The sequence below is a fragment of the Eleutherodactylus coqui genome, chromosome 2 (genome assembly GCF_035609145.1).
Source record: "Eleutherodactylus coqui strain aEleCoq1 chromosome 2, aEleCoq1.hap1, whole genome shotgun sequence".
Lineage (NCBI taxonomy): Eukaryota > Metazoa > Chordata > Amphibia > Anura > Eleutherodactylidae > Eleutherodactylus > Eleutherodactylus coqui.
The window spans coordinates 135,644,319-135,664,120 of record NC_089838.1 but is presented as its reverse complement, the minus strand read 5'-3'; the positions used below and the strand labels follow the sequence as shown (position 1 = coordinate 135,664,120).

Sequence of the window (19,802 nt, the reverse complement as noted above, 5' to 3'; positions counted from 1 at the left end):
GTGAAAAGCTTACATCCTGAATGATAGGCTAATAAAGACATATAAAACCATATTCAGATTCTGTAAGGATTTAGGCACAGATTTCATGTCTAGACCCTGACAGATTTTCTGACACTCCACAGTTAATGCAAGTGAGTGCTGATTTTATAGCCCATTGACATGTAGCAATAATGAATGCAGACAGCAAAAGAGGATATACTGTAAAAATAAGGGCATACTTAACAGGCTAATGTTAGTACATACATCCAACTCTCAACATCTTGTAATTGAAATTCACTATATACCATATCTTCCAGGTGCCCCACTATAGTCCATAATTTCAACTAAAATTCCCCCTGCTCTGTCTCGCTTCTGGAGCTGATTTGTGCTAATAAATTCATATGTTTACCTTAATGAACAAGAAAGTGGCTGCTTGGTTCCCAGCTGCACATAACTCCCTTCCCATTCCCCGTATACAATATCTCAAGAGGTATTAACATTTGCTCGTAAACTGGATTATCTGGCCAATTTATTTGGTAATCAGTAAATGGAAAATTATGTAAAAATATGCTTTTTTCTCAAACCAGGACTGGATTTAAAAAGGTAAGAGGGATCTCTAAGCAAATGCAATTGTTGGAAACCCCTATATTATAGCCCCCTAACTTTTGAACAATGAAGAGGGGTAATTTTTGGAGCATATCAAGCGAGCCATTTTTTGTTTACTTTAAGCCATGTTCCTTTGATACTAAGTAGAGATGAGCGAGTATACTCACTACGGCACTACTCGTTCAAGTAATGTGCCTTAGCCGAGTATCTCCCCGCTCGTCCCTAAAGATTCGGGGGCCGCCGCAGCTGACAGGTGAGTTGCAACAGGAGCAAGGGAGAGCGGGGGAGAGAGAGGGAGAGAGAGATCTCCCCTCCGTTCCTCCCCGCTCTCCCCCGCCGCTCCCCGCTCCCTGCCGGCCCCCGAATCTTTAGGGACGAGCAGGGAGATACTCGGCTAAGGCACATTACTCGAGCGAGTAGTGCCTTAGCGAGTATACTCGCTCATCTCTAATACTAAGCAATTAGCTTTACAGTAATAGTGCCTGAAAGTGACCTCCTCACAGTAATAGTCCCCCTTATTGAACGTCTCAAGACCCATTTACACAGGCCCATTTACACAGAGCGATGATCGCTCAAACGACAGTTTGAGTGACAGCTTTGAGCGATCATTTTGCATAAACTATTAAGTAGCTACTCAGCTACTTAATAGCAATTTAGAGTGCAAATGAAGCCTTTAGCTGAAAGCAGTTAATACCCCAAAGGCTATTATATGCTTTCAGTTCCTTTATTCTCCAACGGCAAACAATGCTATCAGCACTACCGCGGAGAACTGCTGATAAGGCTGAAGGACGATTTTTAGTTTGGCCTAAATTTAATGATCAGCTAGCAGGGCACGAAAAGTGCACGATAGCCGCACGTTTAGACGCAACGATGATCGCTCAAACGATTGCTTTTTAGCAATTTTTGAGCGATCATCGCTCTGTGTAAATGGGCCTTAATAGTGTTCCTCAGAGACTTCATCACAGTACTAGCTTATCTCTAAACAATAGATGCCAGTTCTACACAGTGATGTTGATTACAGTGCAGTTACCTCCAATGATCACTGGGAATGTCATCCTTGATTGCAGTCATCAGTTTTCGTTTTTCTTCTCTATCAGCTGCCCAGACCACCATAAAGAATTGTTCTAGTCATAACTCAACTTTGCACACTCTTCCCATCCCTCCGCTACCTCTAATACCCACCATAGTACTAATATCCTCTTTGTGGCTCCCCTTAATAGTGACTCTTTTCTGTGCCCCCACTCCCAAACCTCTTTCTATTAGAAATAACCATCTTCTTTCTTTATCCCTCACACAAGACCCCACTGCTGCACAGCATCACTTGACTCCTCTTTCTTCAGCTCCCAGCACAGTTTGTCTGCAGTCAGATGACCTTGAGATGCAGTAGAGAACCTTCTGCTGCGGCTGAGGTACCTAGAGCCCACCACTAAAAATCAAACAGGGGGTCCAATGTACAACTAAATGCAAATATTACCTGATCCCTATTTGCAAATTCTCAGCCGTCGTGTTTTTCTCAAACACATAAAATGGATAGGTGCCTGCGTTTGGGTTCAACTATGTATGTCTTCACTGAAGTAGAGGGTTACTATTAAAGAAATTGACACTTTCAATGTTATATAGAACCAAAACTGTTAAACAGGTAGATATGTAATATGCATAGTAGCATAAAGATGGGGTGAGTGTTTTTGCGACTGAGCACCTGTGAAGCAAGAAATTTCAGAACACTGGTTGTTTATGCAAAGGGAAAAGATGTGGGAGACACCTGGAGCCGGGGAACAAGTGGATTGTGTTCATGTAATTTAGTTATAGAAACTTAAAGACATATACTGAAAAACCATGTAAGTGTTGGCTATATCAATAATACCTTGGATTTTATAACTATACGACATTCCATGAGAGGAATACTTATGTTTCCTAGTCTTTTATTTAGCATTTTAGGATAAAATGCTTTATTATAAAATCGACTGCAGAAATGAACAGCATTTAAAGGGGATGTTTCATGAATAAATATTACATCTCTCCTTTTGCACAAAATAGAACTAGTTTTCAATTTGAATACGGTAATTTAAAAAAATGCTTCTGTGTCTAGAAATTATTGTACATACTTGTTATGGCGCCCCCTGTAGGAATCATATTTAAAGAGTAGCTGCACTAACTTTTGACATGTCATAGAGACATGCACACTGATTGCTCACCCGAGCGTTGTGCCCTTTCAGCTGTCTTTGTTGCTTTTTGGTTCCTTGGCGTCCGCTCATACGTGATCACTTTCATCTGTACTGTGGATGGTCCGCACGGTGAGCCGTCGAGCATGCACAGTACAGATTTTTTTTTGAACTCCTGCTTTTTCTACATTATCGCCTAGTGATAATGCGGAGTCCACAACCTTTCCGCAATGTGATTGCGAAAGTACCACGCATTGGATGGCTTCAATTGACTTAAATGGAAGCCGTCCATGCGGAATCCACAAAAAAAATGGAGCATGCTGCAATTGTTTTCGCAATTGGTTTTAGCTCGTGGACATTAAAGAATTGTTTTACCATAGGATGCTATGGAGGGTTATTGCTGTGGAATCCAGAGTGGAACGCCCGCTCCGGATTCTGCAGCAAATCTCCACCAGTGGGCAGGAGCCCTATGGCAGCTAAAGACAGTCAAACGGAGCTGTGTAGTGTTTTCTATACACGTCTATGTGGGCCGTTCTAGTGATCGTCGGGATCTCAGAAGCATTCCCCCCACTGATCAATACTTTTGCCATGTCTCTATGACATGTCGACAGTTAGTTGAAGTGCAGCTACTCTTTAATTATGGGGCAACCCCTTTAAGGTATTAATAGCATAAGTCACAGTGACATAACAGTTCAAATAAACCTAATGCAAGAAATCTGTATCAGAAGAGATTGTTATACAGCATTTTTACATTTATGCTGCGGTGCTGTTAGGCCTTGGCACCTGGAATAATTCCAAGAAAGTGTCAGTCTACAGCCCAGCACTCGCTCAGTAATGACAGAGTACTACTATATACATACTCAACAATATTCCATTTACAGAAGCAAAAAAGAAGAAACTGCTGCGTGCAGTGGAAGTACAGTATAAAGCGTGTCCCTGCAACAGATTCCGGAGAAAGCCTGAGTATACATACACTATCGTACCAAAAGTACTTGGATACCCCTGTCAGTAGAAGAGATTATGTCCTATTAGCATGTCACGTGCCTTAAACCAGGCTACATAAGATGCAGAGCTTTGGAGGCATCAGCCAGAACTTTTCCTGTTTTGTATCGCTTAACATGCCTTACAGAGTTTACACATCATAACTTTGTTGGTTGACACTTTAGTGGACTCCTGGTTCGTGACATTTCCACTAAAACCCAAGTCTCCAGATCAACGGTGAGTTACATGATCACAAGCTGGAGGAGAGAGGGATGTACCAAGCTTAAACCTAGACGACCCAAAGTATCATCCAAATGGGGCAAGGTTGCTCTTCCACTATCAGGAACACACTGATACTCTACAAGCGAGTGGAAACCAAGTCCGTACTGTATGACGGGAACTGTACACTATAGAATATATAGGGGTTATGTCGCTGCACACAAACCATCCATCTCAAAGCCAGCACGATTCTTGCTCAGGTGTCCAAATACTTTTGATAGGGTAGTGTAGATCAGGGGTCCCCAATTCCAGTCCTCAGGGACCATCAACAGGTCATGTTTTCAGGATATCCTATGGTAAGAACACCTGTGGCAATGTCTGAGGCACTGACAATAATTACATCACCTGTGCAACACTGAGGAAATCCTGAAAACATGACCTGTTGGAGGTCCCTGAGGACTGGAGTTGGGGAACACTGGTGTAGATCACTCTGTTACTGGCTATGTGTTTCTAATAACCTTTGCAGCATGGAGGTAAATAAGTAGAGCCCATAGAAGGCCTGAAGAAAAAAAAAGGATGAAAATAAATTTTTATAAAAGGCAAATTTAATTAATTCATATTGAAACATACCAGCTGACATTTTTATTGGACTGCTAAAAGGCACAAATAAAGAGCCCTTCAGATGTGATTGGTCCATTGGATGACTTCTAGGAGTATCATAGATCTCCATGTTCCTGCTGGACTTCTGATTGATGACGCCCCTCAAAGCCTAGTATCACAAGCATGCCTCAGGGTAAGATGGTTGCTGATCCGAAAACGTAAGTGATACTTCGTCATGGTAAATGTGTTTTTAATATGAGCGTGAGGGCTGGATCGTTACATTAGATTTTGTCTCCCTGCTGGAGATTTTCTTCATGTAGAAAGAATTCATGTAGGGAAGGGAGAAAAAGAAAGAGAAATTAGCAACTGATACTGTGCCGCCCTCTAGTGTAAGTAAATACAAATAAGACATTGTGAATAACATAGCGCTACATAGGCTAACAACCCTCAGGGCCGTTCACACAGAGATTTATTGACACTCTGCACCGAAATCCACATCAATTTTACATCCCGTTGTATTCAACGACGTAGCTGATATAGCGAGCATTATTTAACTTGATTCCTAGAGAAGAATTGGCATATCGACTCCCTTGCTGCTTGAACTGTCCAGTCTGTATTGTGCCCCCTTTTCAATAGGATTTCTGCAGCTGATTTCTTTTATCTGTTCTCTGGATCCTCCACAGCTGTTATCCTGGGATAGTGGATAGTTTCTGCCAACTGAGGAGGCAGGTAAGCATGACAGATTTGCAATAGCAAGTATATGTATGAGTGTCTATAAGTACTTAAAGGGAACCTGTCAACTATAAGCACCATAAAGTTAGGCTACTAATTCACTCATTGTCAAAAAAATCAAGCCCCTTAGAAGGAGTTGTCAGAATCGAATGAAACTTTCTATGTGTGATTGTAACATTGATATAAGTGATTACAATATCAGAGCAATAGGAGAATTTATTGCAGAAAACTGAACACTTTAAGGAAGGCTATAGTACCCTGTTGTACCGCCTCTAGCCTGGATACAAGCTGTGATACAAGCAGGCATGGAGGCTATATCACCATGTTTTACTGCCTCTAGCTTGGATACAAGGTGTGATACAAGCAGGCATGGAGGCTCCAGTACCCTGTTGTACTGCCTCTAGCTTGGATACCAGCTGTAATACAGGCGGGCATGGAGGCTCCAGTACCCTGTTGTACTGCCTCTAGCTTGGATACCAGCTGTAATACAGGCAGGCATGGAGGCTCTAGTACCTTGTTGGGCCGCCTCTAGCTTTAATGCAAGATGTGATACGGGCAGGCATGGAGGCTCTAGTACCCTGTTGGGCCGCCTCTAGCTTTAATGCAAGATGTGATATGGGCAGGCATGGAGGCTTACAGCTTCCGTATACTTTGCTGCAGCATATCAGTCCACATTTGCTGTAACTGAGCCTCTACATTGTGTAAACTCATAGGCTATCACATTTCGCATTAAACCTGGCAATGTTCTGTAGACATTCCTGTGACACCGTTGCTGTGTGCAGCTGAGCATTATCCAGCTGGAAGATGCCTCTTGGAAGCCATCATGAGAGGAACACATGTGGCTGCAGGATGTCCTGAACATATCGCTGAGCTGTCTTTGTCTCTCATACCACTACTAGGGGTGACCGACTGTCATATGTGATGCCCCCAGACCATCACACCAGCAGTGGGTGCATTCTGCCAATTTACAGCAAAGACAGGATTGAGGCCCGACCATCGTCAGTATCCAAACTAAACCTGGATTCATCGCTGAAGACATCCCGTTTCCACTCCATAGCGGTCCAGTTTTGTTGTTCATGAAACCACTGCAAATGGAGGCTATGGCAGGTGTCAAAGACAGTACACGTAATGGGTGCTGTGAGACCAAAGGTCCTTCAGCCAAGCACCTGGAAATGGCTCTTACAGAAACAGGGGCCTGTAACGATGGCGCCCCCTGTCTCTGAATGGAGGGCAGTGAAACAGTTGGAGCTGCTCATTGCTTGTCAGGTGATCCTGTCTACTGGTGGTCTGTCGAGGGCGTCCTGAGCCCAGCCGCCTTGTGTGCGTGTCCTCAAGCATCCACAGGTTGCAGGACCTCCTAAACAGTCTGGTCAGAACAGATCAGGTGGCAGCAATTCATCAGTATGACCATACAGCTTCTTGCATTCCAATAATGTGCCCCTTCTCACACTCTGCTACTGGGCAAACTTACGTCAATTGCGTCAGAGAGGTGTCCAGTGGTCAACAAGCTCTACACAAGCGGAAAAAGAAATCTACTACACTAATATCTTAATAGGTGGTAAGAGTGGAGCAGAGAAACGGAAAGTTCTAACAGAGCCTAAACGCAGATGTGAATGGGGCCTTATTTATAGGGCTTATAATTGGTGACAGGATTCCTCTTATATCAGAGGAGATTGTTACATTGTTATAGCCCAAAGGAACATCTACTTTAAGGCCTCATATCCACGGCTAAATTGTAATTTAAAATCTGCAGCGTGATCCGCGCCCCATAGGGATGCATTGGACACCTGCAGGTAGTTAAATACCTGCGGATGTAATTTTCCCCTAGGCCCGGACTGAGTGCGCGGGAAAACATCCGCGGCATGCTCTATTTTTAGTGCGGGTCTGCCGCAGGCTTCTATTGAAGCCTATGGAAGCCGTCCGGATCCGCGCCACACCCACACTTGAATTTCTGCTCTCCGGCGCGGGAGAGCAGGAGTTAAAAAAAAAATGGAGTGCCCGGCGCATGCGTGCGGCACGCTGCCGGCGTGCCGAGCACATCTGCTGGGCCGAAGAAAGAAGATCCGGCCGCGACGGAGGGAAGCGTCCGGACAGGTAAGTTAACCTTCTTTTTAGGCCTCATGTCCGCGGGAAAGGAGGGATTAGCTGCGGGATTCTGCATGAAGCATCCACGGCAGGCCTGATTTTCCCCGTGAACATGAGGCCTTAGCGTGGATACTGTCTATCTTTTTAAGTTTTACTAATAATATTATAATAAAGATGAATTATTGACATCTACTTTTGGTCTGTTTATGTCATTAGGAGAAAAAAAAAAAATCAATACTTACCTACTCCTCCCCATGCAGTCTTCTTACAGTGTTGCCCAGTGACAACCCCAAAACATCACTGCTTTTGAGGAGATCTGCATGGAGGAATGGGCCAACATACCAGCAACAGTGTGTGCCAACCTTGTGAGGACTTACAGAAAACGTTTGACCTCTGTCATTGCCAATAAAGCATATATAACAAAGTATTGAGATGAACTTTTGTTATTGACCAAATACTTATTTTCCACCATAATTTGAAAATAAATTCGTTAAAAATCAGGCAATGTGATTTTCTGGATGTGTTTTCTCATGTTGTCTCTCATAGTTGAGGTCTACCTATGATATCAATTACAGGCCTCTCTCATCGTTTTAAGTGGGAGAACTTGTACAATTGGTATCTGCCTAAATACTTTTTTTCCCCACTGTAAGCCGACGGGTCGTGGCAAGATCATCACGCTTACATCAGAACCTACGCTATCTCACTGATAGCTAAATAAAATCACAGAGCTGAGAGAAAAAATGTACAAATGTGAATAAGTCCATTCAAAAGAATGAAGTTCATATTCATGTGCATTTTGTGTGTCTCGCAGTGCACAAAAATCACGGGAGTTTCTTTCTCGTGCGTATGTGGCGCAAGGGTGCTATCACACGGGCAAAATTATTCCACCAGGGAGCACCGCAAAGTGCAGCATAAGTTCTGCCCAAAATCCACAGACAGATTTAAACCATTTTACATTAAAATCTGCAGGTAGCCGTGTGGATTTTGGTACAGAATTACATGTTACGATGCGTCTTGCGGCCTAATTCCGCCCACGTGAAAGCATCGTTAGGGTATGTCCACACGATGGAATTCACCATGGAAAATGCCACATAAATTCCACCTCTACAATCTGCATTTTTCTGGCCCGGTTTTGGCACAGATCCACACGCAGTTTGCCCTGCTATGGGGTAAAATTCTTATGTGGAAGTTCAACGCAGAAAAGATTGTTTCTGTGTCAAGAAGTGACATATCTAACTTCTTGACACAGTAACTCGATCTTCTGCGTTGGAATGCCCAATGTGCATTTTGCCCCTTAGCAGGGCAAACTCTGCGTGCGGATCTGTGCCAAAAACTACAGCAGAAAGCCATGGATTTTGACACGTATTTTTGAGGCAGAATTCATGCAGAATATTCCGCCGTGTGAACATACACATATATACTTTTCCTTCTTTTGACTGCATCAAAGCAGGCACTACAGCGTATGACTGCCCCCTGCTGGCAGTCAGCAATGAACCAATTCAGTATCTATCTGGCTATATACAGTATCTGCATATTTCCTGCCTCGTAGGAGTAGCACTACAAGTGCTACATTCACCCTGCAAAGAGCCATAATCATCTGACAGCAGTATATTACAGCAACTAAATCTGAATAGTGCAGACATCTAGAGCTTTCTGTCTCTGACAGCTTCTATGAGCCCCCAAAGCTATGAGCTGCAGTGCCGAATATGGGCATCTCACCCTCACCTTCCTCTCGGGTTCTCTGCTGTCCGCCTACAACTGACTACTTATGCACGCACTCATAATGATGAGAACTAGTCCTGCCAATAAAAGACTATTCCAGACTTTTACTACTACATCATTACAGTAGTAGGTTAGCAGACGTCCACCGCCTATAAGCAGCGTGAGCGCCGGCGCAGCCATCTTTGGTGAGGGCAGACCCTGACATCCCCGCCCTCTCACTCCAGTGAATGAAGCGCTGTGACGTGTCCAGCGGTGGCTGTGCTGCGCATGCGCTGAGCTCGGCTCCGTACAGGCGGGTGGGAGTGGCCGCTGGTGACCTGTACGCCGGCTCATACCTGTAGTGAGCTCCGCTATGTGAGCGCCCAGTGTGCCCTGTCCTCTGTGCCCACCATCCACTATTACCCTAGCTGGGCTCCCACCGTCAGCATGCCTGCCTCAACTCCCTGGAGAATAGCTGCTGGCCTCCTGATAAACCTGCTGGCATCCATCTGCATCGTCTTCATCAATAAGTGGATCTATGTCCATCATGGCTTTCCCAACATGAGCCTGACACTGGTGCACTTTGTGGTCACGTGGCTGGGGTTGTACCTGTGCCAGAGATGTGGGGTCTTCTGCCCCAAGAGCCTTCCAGCCTCTAAGGTGCTGCTTCTAGCTCTCAGCTTCTGTGGCTTCGTGGTCTTCACCAACTTGTCCCTGCAGAACAACACCATAGGTACCTACCAGCTGGCCAAAGTCATGACCACCCCCGTCATCATCCTCATCCAGACCATGTGGTATGGGAAGACCTTCTCCCTCCAGATCAAGCTCACGCTGGTGAGTATGGCTTCCCATGGGTCACCCCTCTAAGTCATGGAATGTAGAACGATTCGTTGTATGTACTTTCATGGAAAGAGTGCAATCAGGTGATCGGAGGTAAGTGTACGCACAAGACTACAGGTAACCTAATAGTCCTGACATACCTTCACAAACCTGCTGAGCATGCTGGACATCCATGCCCAACCACAGCAGAAATATGAATGCAGCTCTGAATGTTCTGTAAGGATGCCCATACACTAAGTTCTATTATAGCTCTGCACTGCTAATTTAATGGGGTACTCTGAGACTTTTATTGATTACTATTGACAGGTCATCATTGATGGGGTCCGTCACTTGGACGCTCACCAGTCAGCTGATTCCTGAGGCAGCTGTCACTGCGGTCAGCGCAAGGATCAGAAAGTGCTGGCCATAGTGTAGCAACCTGGGTCGGTATTGCAAGTGCAGCTTTGCAGTTGTGAACCCGCTGACTACCACAGGTTTTCCTTTTCCTTGAACCAAGTCCCATCTGATTTAGCTGTTGGCGCTTTGAATGTGTCAAGTGGGCGGTCTGTACCACGCGGCGTCAATCATGTCTGACGTCATTCATTGAGTGGTGGAGACCAACAACTTGACAAATTTAAAGCTTTGGCTGCCAAATCTAACAGGACTATGTAAAGTCCCATTTAGAGGGGCCAAGAGTCACTTAAATGACTGCATGTGCTGACTGCATGCGCGCTGATGTCGCCGCTATGGTCAGTGGCGCTCGTGCAGAGCGTTTACACAGGCAGAGTTCACCGCTGGATAGCGGGCTTCTTGATCAGAGCATCTCCTTCTATGTGAAGTGCTGAGCAGGGAGCGTTTAGACTCTGCAAGAATCCAGCAATGGTTTTTACGCGGACTGAAAGCCAGCAATAACGAGAAGTGAAAGAATTGAACTTAAAATCCATCATTCAGCTACTGGAAATAAAGCAAACACCTTTATCTGTCAGGAGACCCCAGGCTGTTATCTCCACGGGAAGCCAGGAGATAACATTGCCAGCAGCCACTATGAGAACAGTGCAGCTGGGTGTGTGAGTAATCACATGCTGGGGTCTGCAAACAGCTCCTGGAGGCCCTTTTACATGCAAATGAAGATGATAGTGTTAATGGCCATTAACATTTTATGCAAAAAGATCGCTAAATCTTTCAGTCATTTTGAAAGATTATCTTTGCATGTAAATGAGCCTTTACCCTGTGATGTCTGCACATACTCTAAGGCCTAGTGCCCACGGCAGTGACGGGCTCCGCAAACGGAATTCTGCATACTTGCCTCTGGATCCGCTGCCCGACGACCCACATCCCGTGGCAGCGCGCATGCGCAGTACAGCGCATGACGCGCCGGCAGTGTCACGTGACACGACCGCGGCGTCACATGACGCATTGGCCGCGTCATATGACGTGGGCATCGGTGGGCGGGGAAGCATTTTCATGCTATATTCCGCTGTGCTAAAGCGGGAGATAGCGTGACAGACGGCTTCCATTGACTGCATTCCAGGTTATTACAGGTTATTCCGCACCGTGAGCATTGTGCTATTGGGTTCAATAGAACCTAATAGCTGCGGGGCAACATTGCAGATTTCCGCCGCGTGATACGCGATGGAAATTGGCCCGTGGGAATCAGGCCTAAATGTAATTAGTACCCCTTTTCTACTGTTTATTTGTTTAATAGAATGTTTCTTTGCATTTCTTGCAGGTTCCTATTACAGTTGGAGTGTTCCTGAACTCTTACTACGATGTGAGGTTTAATGTCTTGGGAATGGTGTTTGCCACCCTTGGTGTTCTGGTTACATCTCTCTACCAAGTGGTTTGTAGTTCTCCCATTTTTTTCTTTCTTTTTGCTTAAGGTTCTGTTTACACCAAGTAATATATCGTTTGAACGAGTGAACAATGTTAGACTTCACCCGGGCAGCCTATATGTACAGGCAGATACATTGTTGGCTCGTTCAAACGAGAGATCCTTCACATCTGCTGTACAAGTGACTGAGAACAATATCGTTCATAGAGGGGATCTCCATGCAAATTCGTTTGCAAGTCGTTTAAATATGAATGGTTGTAACTTTACACCAGACAACTTTTGATCAACCAACTACTACTTTTTAGATGAGCTGAAAACCAACGACTAGCAGCTAGTAAGCGAATTATCGCTCTGTGCCCTGTTGGCAGCCAAATCCACACAGAATGACTTTTGCCTGAATTTGCTGTTTCTAACACTTATTCGGACAATAATTGCCCCGTGTAAAGGCCCATTTACACGCAACGATTATCAATGAAAATAAGTTCAAATGATGGTATATGAGCGATCATCGTTGCGTGTAAACGGTGCTGTCGTTTACTTTTCTGCTGAATAATGATTTTTAGGGTGAGCTTAACCCTTTCCAATCCAATGTCGGGCCTGCCCCGACATCATCAGTTACCTCCACAGCTCCGATGTCGGGGCAGGCCCGACACTGCAGTGCAGGAGTGCATCTGCACCCAATCGTCAGACACATCAGGTGCAGATACACTTCTGCACTGATCCTCATCAAGGACGCCCGAGGAGAAGGCAGAAAGGGTTTTTAACCCTTTCTGTCTTCTCCTTTACACATTACATAGCGCTCAATTAGCGCTATGTAATGCATACAGATTCCGCCCGGCGATCATGTGACTGCCAGTATTACCTGACCCCCTGCGGTCACATGAACGCCAAGCCGGGCGCCTGCACCGTGGGGGGGCCTGCTTACCTGTCCGACGTCTTCCACTTTCTCCTTCTGTCTCCTGGCCCGGCGATCATGTGACCGCTAGGTGCCACCTGACCCCAGCGGTCACATGATCGCCGAGCCGGGAGGCAGAAGGAGAATGCGGAAGACGCCGGACAGGTAAGCAGGTCCCTCTCTGCACCCTCCTGAACTCTGTCAGATCAGGAGGGTGCAGGGAAAATGTTTTTTTTTTTCTCACCCATTCTCCCCAGCTCCAATTTATTTGGAGCTGGGGAGAATGGGTGAGAAAAAATAAATGGATTGGAAAGGGTTAAAATCAATCGTTCAGCCAAAGAGAAGATAACAGGGACTGTACACTGTGTTCTGCACAGGAATCAGAGATTACATTGTATTCTGCTGACAGCCCCTGCGAGAACAAAGGAGCTGTGTGCAGAGCTCAAACCACATGCTGGGCTCAGCAAACAGCTTTCGGAAGCCCTTTTTCACACAAATGAAGCTAATAAAGTGTTAATGGACATTAGTGTCCATTAACACTTTCTGCAAAATGATCGGTAAAGCTGTCAATCTTTCGAAAGATTGTCTTTGCGTGTAAATGGGCCTTAAGTCTACTCTCACACAGCCCGCTTTTTACCGCGATTAGAAGTACAATGTCTACATTGATTTCCATGGGGCTTCGCAGACCAATGCTCGAACACGGCGTTTGTGACGCTGCGATTTTCGAGCACTGTCTGCTGTATTTTTGCATGTTTTGGCACTTTTTAATGCACCTAATCACCCATCACAATGATGGGGCACATTAAAAAATGCTGTAACATGCATTTGGAAATGCCGCTCAAAAACGCAGCGAATTTGGATGCGGCATTTTGTCAATGTATGTGTGGGGGCAACCTAAAGGTAACTATAGAGTGAGCACTGGTCAGGTATGGAGTAGTAACTGAATAGCTTATAGCAGTGGTATGTAGCTTTATAAATGCCATGAAAGCTGCAGACGGTCACTACGGGTTCTCCGCAGCTAGCAGACCACTGGACTTGGACTATGGACAGTGCAGAGGCTACAAAGCCAGCTGCCGTGTAAATAACATTGTCATGTTGTAATCAAGTTAATGGATGATATACCAGCCCTTGAGTTTAGTAGTATAGTCAACAAATTCAATGTGCACATATAATGGGGGTTTAAAGCGAAACAGAGAAGCCAAGGGCAGATATCGGCTTATCAGGAAAACAATATTTATCAAGACTGGAACTTGAATCGTGAGGAGAAGGAAAGAGGGCAGAAGATAATCTGCACAATAATGACTAGTGGATCTCCTCCTATCAGGGAATGCAGCATCAGCAAACTCCTGGGGCCGTGGCAACATAGTCAGAGTGAAAAGGCTCTGAAAACGTTATTCTTCTTTATGCAAACACCTATGTTAATAGAAAAATAAAAAGTATTGCTATGTATATAACTTTAACACAGTCCAACAAAGAAGAAGAATGTTCACAGCAGTCAAGTGCCCGTCCTCTTCCATAGTTTCAGCAGAATATTGTGTTCGGCATTGATGCTAAAACTATGTGTGGCATGTCCCATAAATAGTGCAAGAATAGAGAATATTGGAGAATGGCCTCCAACATTCTCTAACCATCCAAATTAGAAGTCCCTGCTGGGGTCCTGGATCAGTTCCTACCTCTTTCGTATGATATTGTGTGCCTTAGATTCTGTCTTGTTACCCATTGATCTCCCCACATTGATTTATAAAGCTATATATTTTATTACAATACACCACACAAATTAGAAGTCCTGTTTACTAGTATGCCAAGTGAGACCCTGCAATTTAGAGTCAAACAGCAGGGGCATAGCCGAAATTTTCATGGGCCCTGGTAGAAAGTTCTACTTGGAGATCCCTCTTACTGATCTTTGAAAATACTTGTATACTAATATATTAAATTAAAGAATGTTGGAGCTCCAGAAAGTTCATTAAAATGGTTGTTGGACATAAATTATGGTAAAAATAGACCTCCATGCTATACAGATAGTCCCCGACTTGTGAACGTTCGATTTACGAACTTCGCAAGATGCGAACTATCTGTCCTGCACAGTATGATGTCATGCTATGGCATTACATCGTACTGTGCAGGGACCGGACAAGCTTCTATCAAGCCTGATAGAAGCCTGTCCAGTCAGATCGCGGGACGCTGTGCGGTTGCTAGGCAGTCGGGGGAAGGCCCCAGGCTGCCTATGCAGAGTGCCTATCAAGCCGTGCCCTTGATGGGCACTCTGCATAGGCAGCCCTGGGGCCTTTCAGGAGGTCCCCGGCTTCCTAGTAACCGCACAGCATCCCACGATCTCATCGCGGGACAGTGTGCGGGCCCCCTGAACGTCGGGTGCAGGCTGTTTCTTACAGCGGGCACTCGGTGGCAACAGTTCCGACAAGCTGCACCGCTCGTCGGAACTGTTAACACTTAAAATACCGCTCTGACAGCGGCATATAAAGTGTTATCAGTTCCGACAAGCGGTGCGGCTCGTCGGAACTGCTGCCGCCGAGTGCCCGCTGTAAGAACAGCCTGCACCCGCGCTGTATGGAACGGGATCCACCCGCGATTCCCTCCATACAACCAATTGTTTGGACTTGTGAACAGGTTCCTGGGGGGGGGGGGGGCATTGTGGCGGGTGACACTGGAGGGGGGAACTGTGGTGGGGGCATTGTGGGAGGGTGACACTGGAGGGGGGAACTGTGGTGGGGGCATTGTGGGAGGGTGACACTGGAGGGGGGAACTGTGGTGGGGGCATTGTGGGAGGGTGACACTGGAGGGGGGAACTGTGGTGGGGGCATTGTGGGAGGGTGACACTGGAGGGGGGAACTGTGGTGGGGGCATTGTGGGAGGGTGACACTGGAGGGGGGAACTGGTGGGGGCATTGTGGGAGGGTGACACTGGAGGGGGGAACTGTGGTGGGGGCATTGTGGGGGGGTGCACTGTGGAGGGGCATGTGTGTGATGGGGGCACTGAGGGGGTGTACTGTGGAGGGCATTGTGGGGGGGGTGCACTGTGTGGGCACTTTGGGGGTGCATTGTGTGTGGACACTGAAGGGGGGACTGTGGGGGGGGGGAATGGAGAGGGAGACTGGGGGGTTGCAGAGTGGAGGGGGCACTGTGAGGGGGGGCATGTGTGTGGGGACTGGAGGGGGCACTGTGAGGGGGGGGGGCGGCGTGTGTGTGTCAGTCAGTCTGTCTTGGTGCTACTTTCAATAAGCAGAGGATCGTGTTGCCCCAGTGTCCAGTGATGAGGGGACATGCCGGGGAGATGAAAGAATCTCCTGCTACAGCTGTCACAGCAGTAGCAGGAGATCGCACTGCTCTCTCATTGGTTTGAATGGAGCCGGCCAGCTCCATTCAAAGCAGTGAAGCGTGCGTCTCCATGACGCCAGTCCTCCAGTCATGTGACCGGCATCATCCTCAGCGCGCATACTGAGGAGAGAGAGGCAGCAGTGCATGATGGGAACTACCCAGCGGCGCCATCTTTAAAAAGTTCAGGCAAGCTTTTTATTAGGGGAAGAAAAGGAATAAAAAGGTGAGGAAAATATTGTTTTTTATGGGAAAGGCTGTTGTGTGTGACGCTTCTAATCTACAGGGCATTCATGGGGGGAAAAAAAATTAGTTTAGGGGGCGGGACAACCCCTTTAACCTTGAGCCGGCTATCTGACCCAAGCGGGGATTTAAACCTGAAACTTTCAGGTCGTGAGCGTGAGCTTAGGACTGCATTTCTGCTGCCTTAACACTCTGCACCATATGTATCCAATAAGAAATGAAGAATGTATTTTGACACTTGGGTGCCAGCACAATAAACCTTGATCTAACCAATATCTGAAGGATGGCACTGCACTCCAAAAAGTCAAATATACTATTGTTAATTTACCTATGTACATTGCCTGCGACCCTGTTGGCAAATGCCCCGTTTACACGGGACGACTGTCTGCTAAATGATCTGCAAGAGTGAGTGATGTCACCGCTGGTTGTTAGCGCTTGTGCAGAGTGTTTAGACAAGCAGATCACCGCTGAGTATCGCTCACTTCTCGCTCACCGTGGAGCCTTTAGATGCAGCGAGAAGTGGGAGAACCGGCGATGATTTTTAGGTTGGTTGAAAGTGCGCGACAAATTAAACTATGGCTTTGCATTTAGACGTAACAATTATCACAGATTTTCATTGGTTTGAACGAACTTTGCGCGATGATCGTCCCATGTAAATGGCCCGTAATGATTGCCATTTTAATCTGAAAATATTGGCATTGCAAAGGCACAGAGGAAAGACAGATAAGTTTGCACAATGTGCTTTCTTCTGCCCCACTTCTCCATTATTTGGTTTTATTTACCATTTGGATTCTCCATTTATTTGTAGTGGGTTGGATCCAAACAGCACGAGTTACAGGTGAACTCCATGCAGCTGCTGTACTACCAGGCACCTTTGTCTTCTGCTATGCTGCTCTCTATCATACCTTTCTTTGAACCTATAATTGGTGAAGGAGGAATACTTGGACCCTGGTCATTTACAGCCTTGGTATGTTTTCTTTGTATGTATAAACTTTCCAAAAATGTCTGTTTGGAACCACTTGCATAACTGTTCTCTATTGCAGGTAATGGTGCTTCTGTCTGGAGTTATAGCGTTCACAGTAAACCTATCCATCTACTGGATCATTGGCAACACTTCACCTGTCACGTATCCTTTTACACCACTGTGCTTTGCAATAACAATAGTTGTGGCATTCTCATAAATCCAGTGATGAAGTATCAGACAGGATTGTATATGAAGGACTCGAGCTTTTACAACTATTACAAAACAGTCCTTTATATTTTGGATCAGTTTTAGGCTTTTGCCTCTGTTGTTATAGCTCTATTATAAGCCATGATGCTAATGTGAACAGAGTCTAACTGTTATACCGGGTTTCCCCAAAAATAAGACGTTATCTTATATTAACATTTGCCCCAAAAGAGGCACAGTGTCTTATATTCGGGGGGGGGAGGGTATAACTCAGCTCGCTGTCAGCGTCTGTGTCCCCAGTGATGGTCTTCCTGGCGGTACGGCAGGCTGCTCTGTAATCCTCCCCGTTGTCATCTATCTCTGATCATCGGGGCTTTAAATTCCCCTGCCTCCAGCAAGTAAGCGCTGTTATTGGATCAAGCGCCAGATAATCACAGCCGGCGCTTGATGAACCAATCACAGCTGTTTAGTGATGTCACTCACTGAATGGCTGTGAATGATCATCACTGAATGGCTGGGTTGGGTTCATCAAGCGCCAGCTGTGATTGTCTGGTGCTCTGGTATACTATGTTCCTATGATTAACTTCTATAGGAGTTACTGAAACAAGTAACTTCTTGACACCTACAGAAGTGAACGGAGAAAGTCACGGATATGTGCAATCACTTCTACAATCATTCTCCATCTACATGCTGCTGCTGCCTCACCAGATAATCGGGGACCTCTGTTCTAGAGTTGAGTGCTTGGTCTAAGAGGGGGGCAAACCTGCATTTATTTGACATTTAATGGCATATCCTATAGATGTGCCATAAATGTCTGAGGTAATATCCCTCTAAAGGAAACCTCCAAACAATTTGTTAGGGTACTTCAGTACTACTCCAAATGGAAAATAATGCCGTAGAGAGAGTGGCTTTGTTTACATGCAGCAGATATTATACTTGTGTGGGTTTTGTTGCATCATTATACTTTAGTTGTGGGCTCTTCACTAATCTGCTGCATATAAACATGGCCTATGGCCGCCTGTCCTAATGTCTCATGTTTCTTTGTTTTAACCTTTTATTGCTGTAGAAATGTTAATCCTTAACTTAATTCAAGCTACAATATGTTTGGACACTTCAAGTTCTGCATCACTCTTATGGGAGGCTACATCCTATTTGAGGACCCCCTTTCTCTGAATCAAGGTGTTGGAATAGTATGCACAATGCTTGGCATCTTAGCTTATACCCACTTCAAACTTAATGAACAAGAAGTTAGTAAAAGTAAATTGGTACAGAGACCCTAATTCTTGCCTCTTCAGACAACATTGTCCTTCAAGCCATTTTTGCCAGTGTACGACCGTTCCTTTGATTCTTACAGAGTTGGAAACTAAGACCCTACAAAGATTCATCGTAAAGTGTATACCGAGTGTGGCGGAAGATGCGATCACCCATACACAATGTCGCCATACACTGTCTCTGCGTTACTTACATGGCACTTACAAGCATCTCACTTTTTCATGAATCGAGCTGCCAACATTTTATCTATAGCTTACTGATGCCAATGAAAGATTTTTTTTAAAGCCAGATCTCAAGAAGGAAGTGTTGCTTCCGTTAAAATGAAAGATCCATATTGTACATCTTCCTTGCTGGTTACAGTGGCTTCAGTTCCTGTCAGCCAAACTTACTGGACTTCAAGGAAAGAAACTTTGAAACCTCTATGAGTGCAAATTCAAAGTTTGTATGAATGGATTCCCCAAATATTCAGTATTCATATTGAATAAATGTGACGAGCTTTTCATAAACCAGTCTCAGAATATTTTTGCTGTGTCGGATTTCAGTGAAAGTGCACGGATGCTTCTGTTCGTACATTAGGCACATTGTGCGCCTACAGCAGATCATATTAAGGCTGGGTTCACAATGGGCGGATTCCGGGCGGAGATCTCACTGTTTGGCTGCAGCGAAAAACCGTGAAATTTCCGCCGGGAAGCCGCGGCTTTAAAACCCGCGGCACTTAGCAGGTTTTGAAACAGCCTGGCCGCATGCTCTTACGCTGTGGCCGGCGCTCACATAGAGGAGAGCGTGGCCGCAGCAGAAGAAGAAAAGAAATGAACATGCTGCGGCTGGTGAATCCGCGCCACAGCACCAGCTTTGCAGCGGCGAATTCACCGTTCTGTGTGGACGGGATTTCTGAGAAATCTCGTTCGTATGGCTGGCCAATCTCAGGATTAGCAGCCGCAAGCGGATTTGCCGCGGCTAACTTCCGGATGGAATTTCTGCAGCAAATCCGCCCAGTGTGAACCCAGCCAAAGACTGATGTTAGAAACGACAGTCTTAATAAATCTCCTCCATAGTGTATAAGCTTCATACATGTGTAGTATGTCACCTGTCTATATAAATGGTAGAAACAGTCCAGCATCCATAACAACTTTATTCCATGCTTTAAAGGGGTTGTCCCGCGAAACAAAGTTGGGGTATA

The 19,802-nt window shown here is 45.7% G+C and overlaps 1 protein-coding gene across 1 annotated transcript; it reads left to right on the top strand.

Moving 5' to 3' along the window:
• The first annotated feature begins 9,358 nt into the window (after positions 1–9,358).
• On the top strand, positions 9,359–19,128 carry SLC35E3 (solute carrier family 35 member E3). Its single transcript, XM_066591624.1, has 5 exons — positions 9,359–9,899; positions 11,614–11,724; positions 16,991–17,149; positions 17,226–17,308; positions 18,444–19,128. The coding sequence occupies exons 1-5, from the start codon at positions 9,513–9,515 to the stop codon at positions 18,628–18,630; spliced, it is 927 nt and encodes a 308-aa protein (XP_066447721.1). The 5' UTR covers positions 9,359–9,512; the 3' UTR covers positions 18,631–19,128.
• The last annotated feature ends 674 nt before the right edge of the window (positions 19,129–19,802 follow it).

Coding starts and splice junctions, on each gene's coding strand:
- SLC35E3 (XM_066591624.1), top strand. CDS start 9,513: ATGCCTGCCTCAACTCCCTGGAGAATAGCTGCTGGCCTCCTGATAAAC. Junction 9,900..11,613: donor TCCAGATCAAGCTCACGCTG/GTGAGTATGGCT, acceptor CATTTCTTGCAG/GTTCCTATTACAGTTGGAGT. Junction 11,725..16,990: donor TTACATCTCTCTACCAAGTG/GTTTGTAGTTCT, acceptor ATTTATTTGTAG/TGGGTTGGATCCAAACAGCA.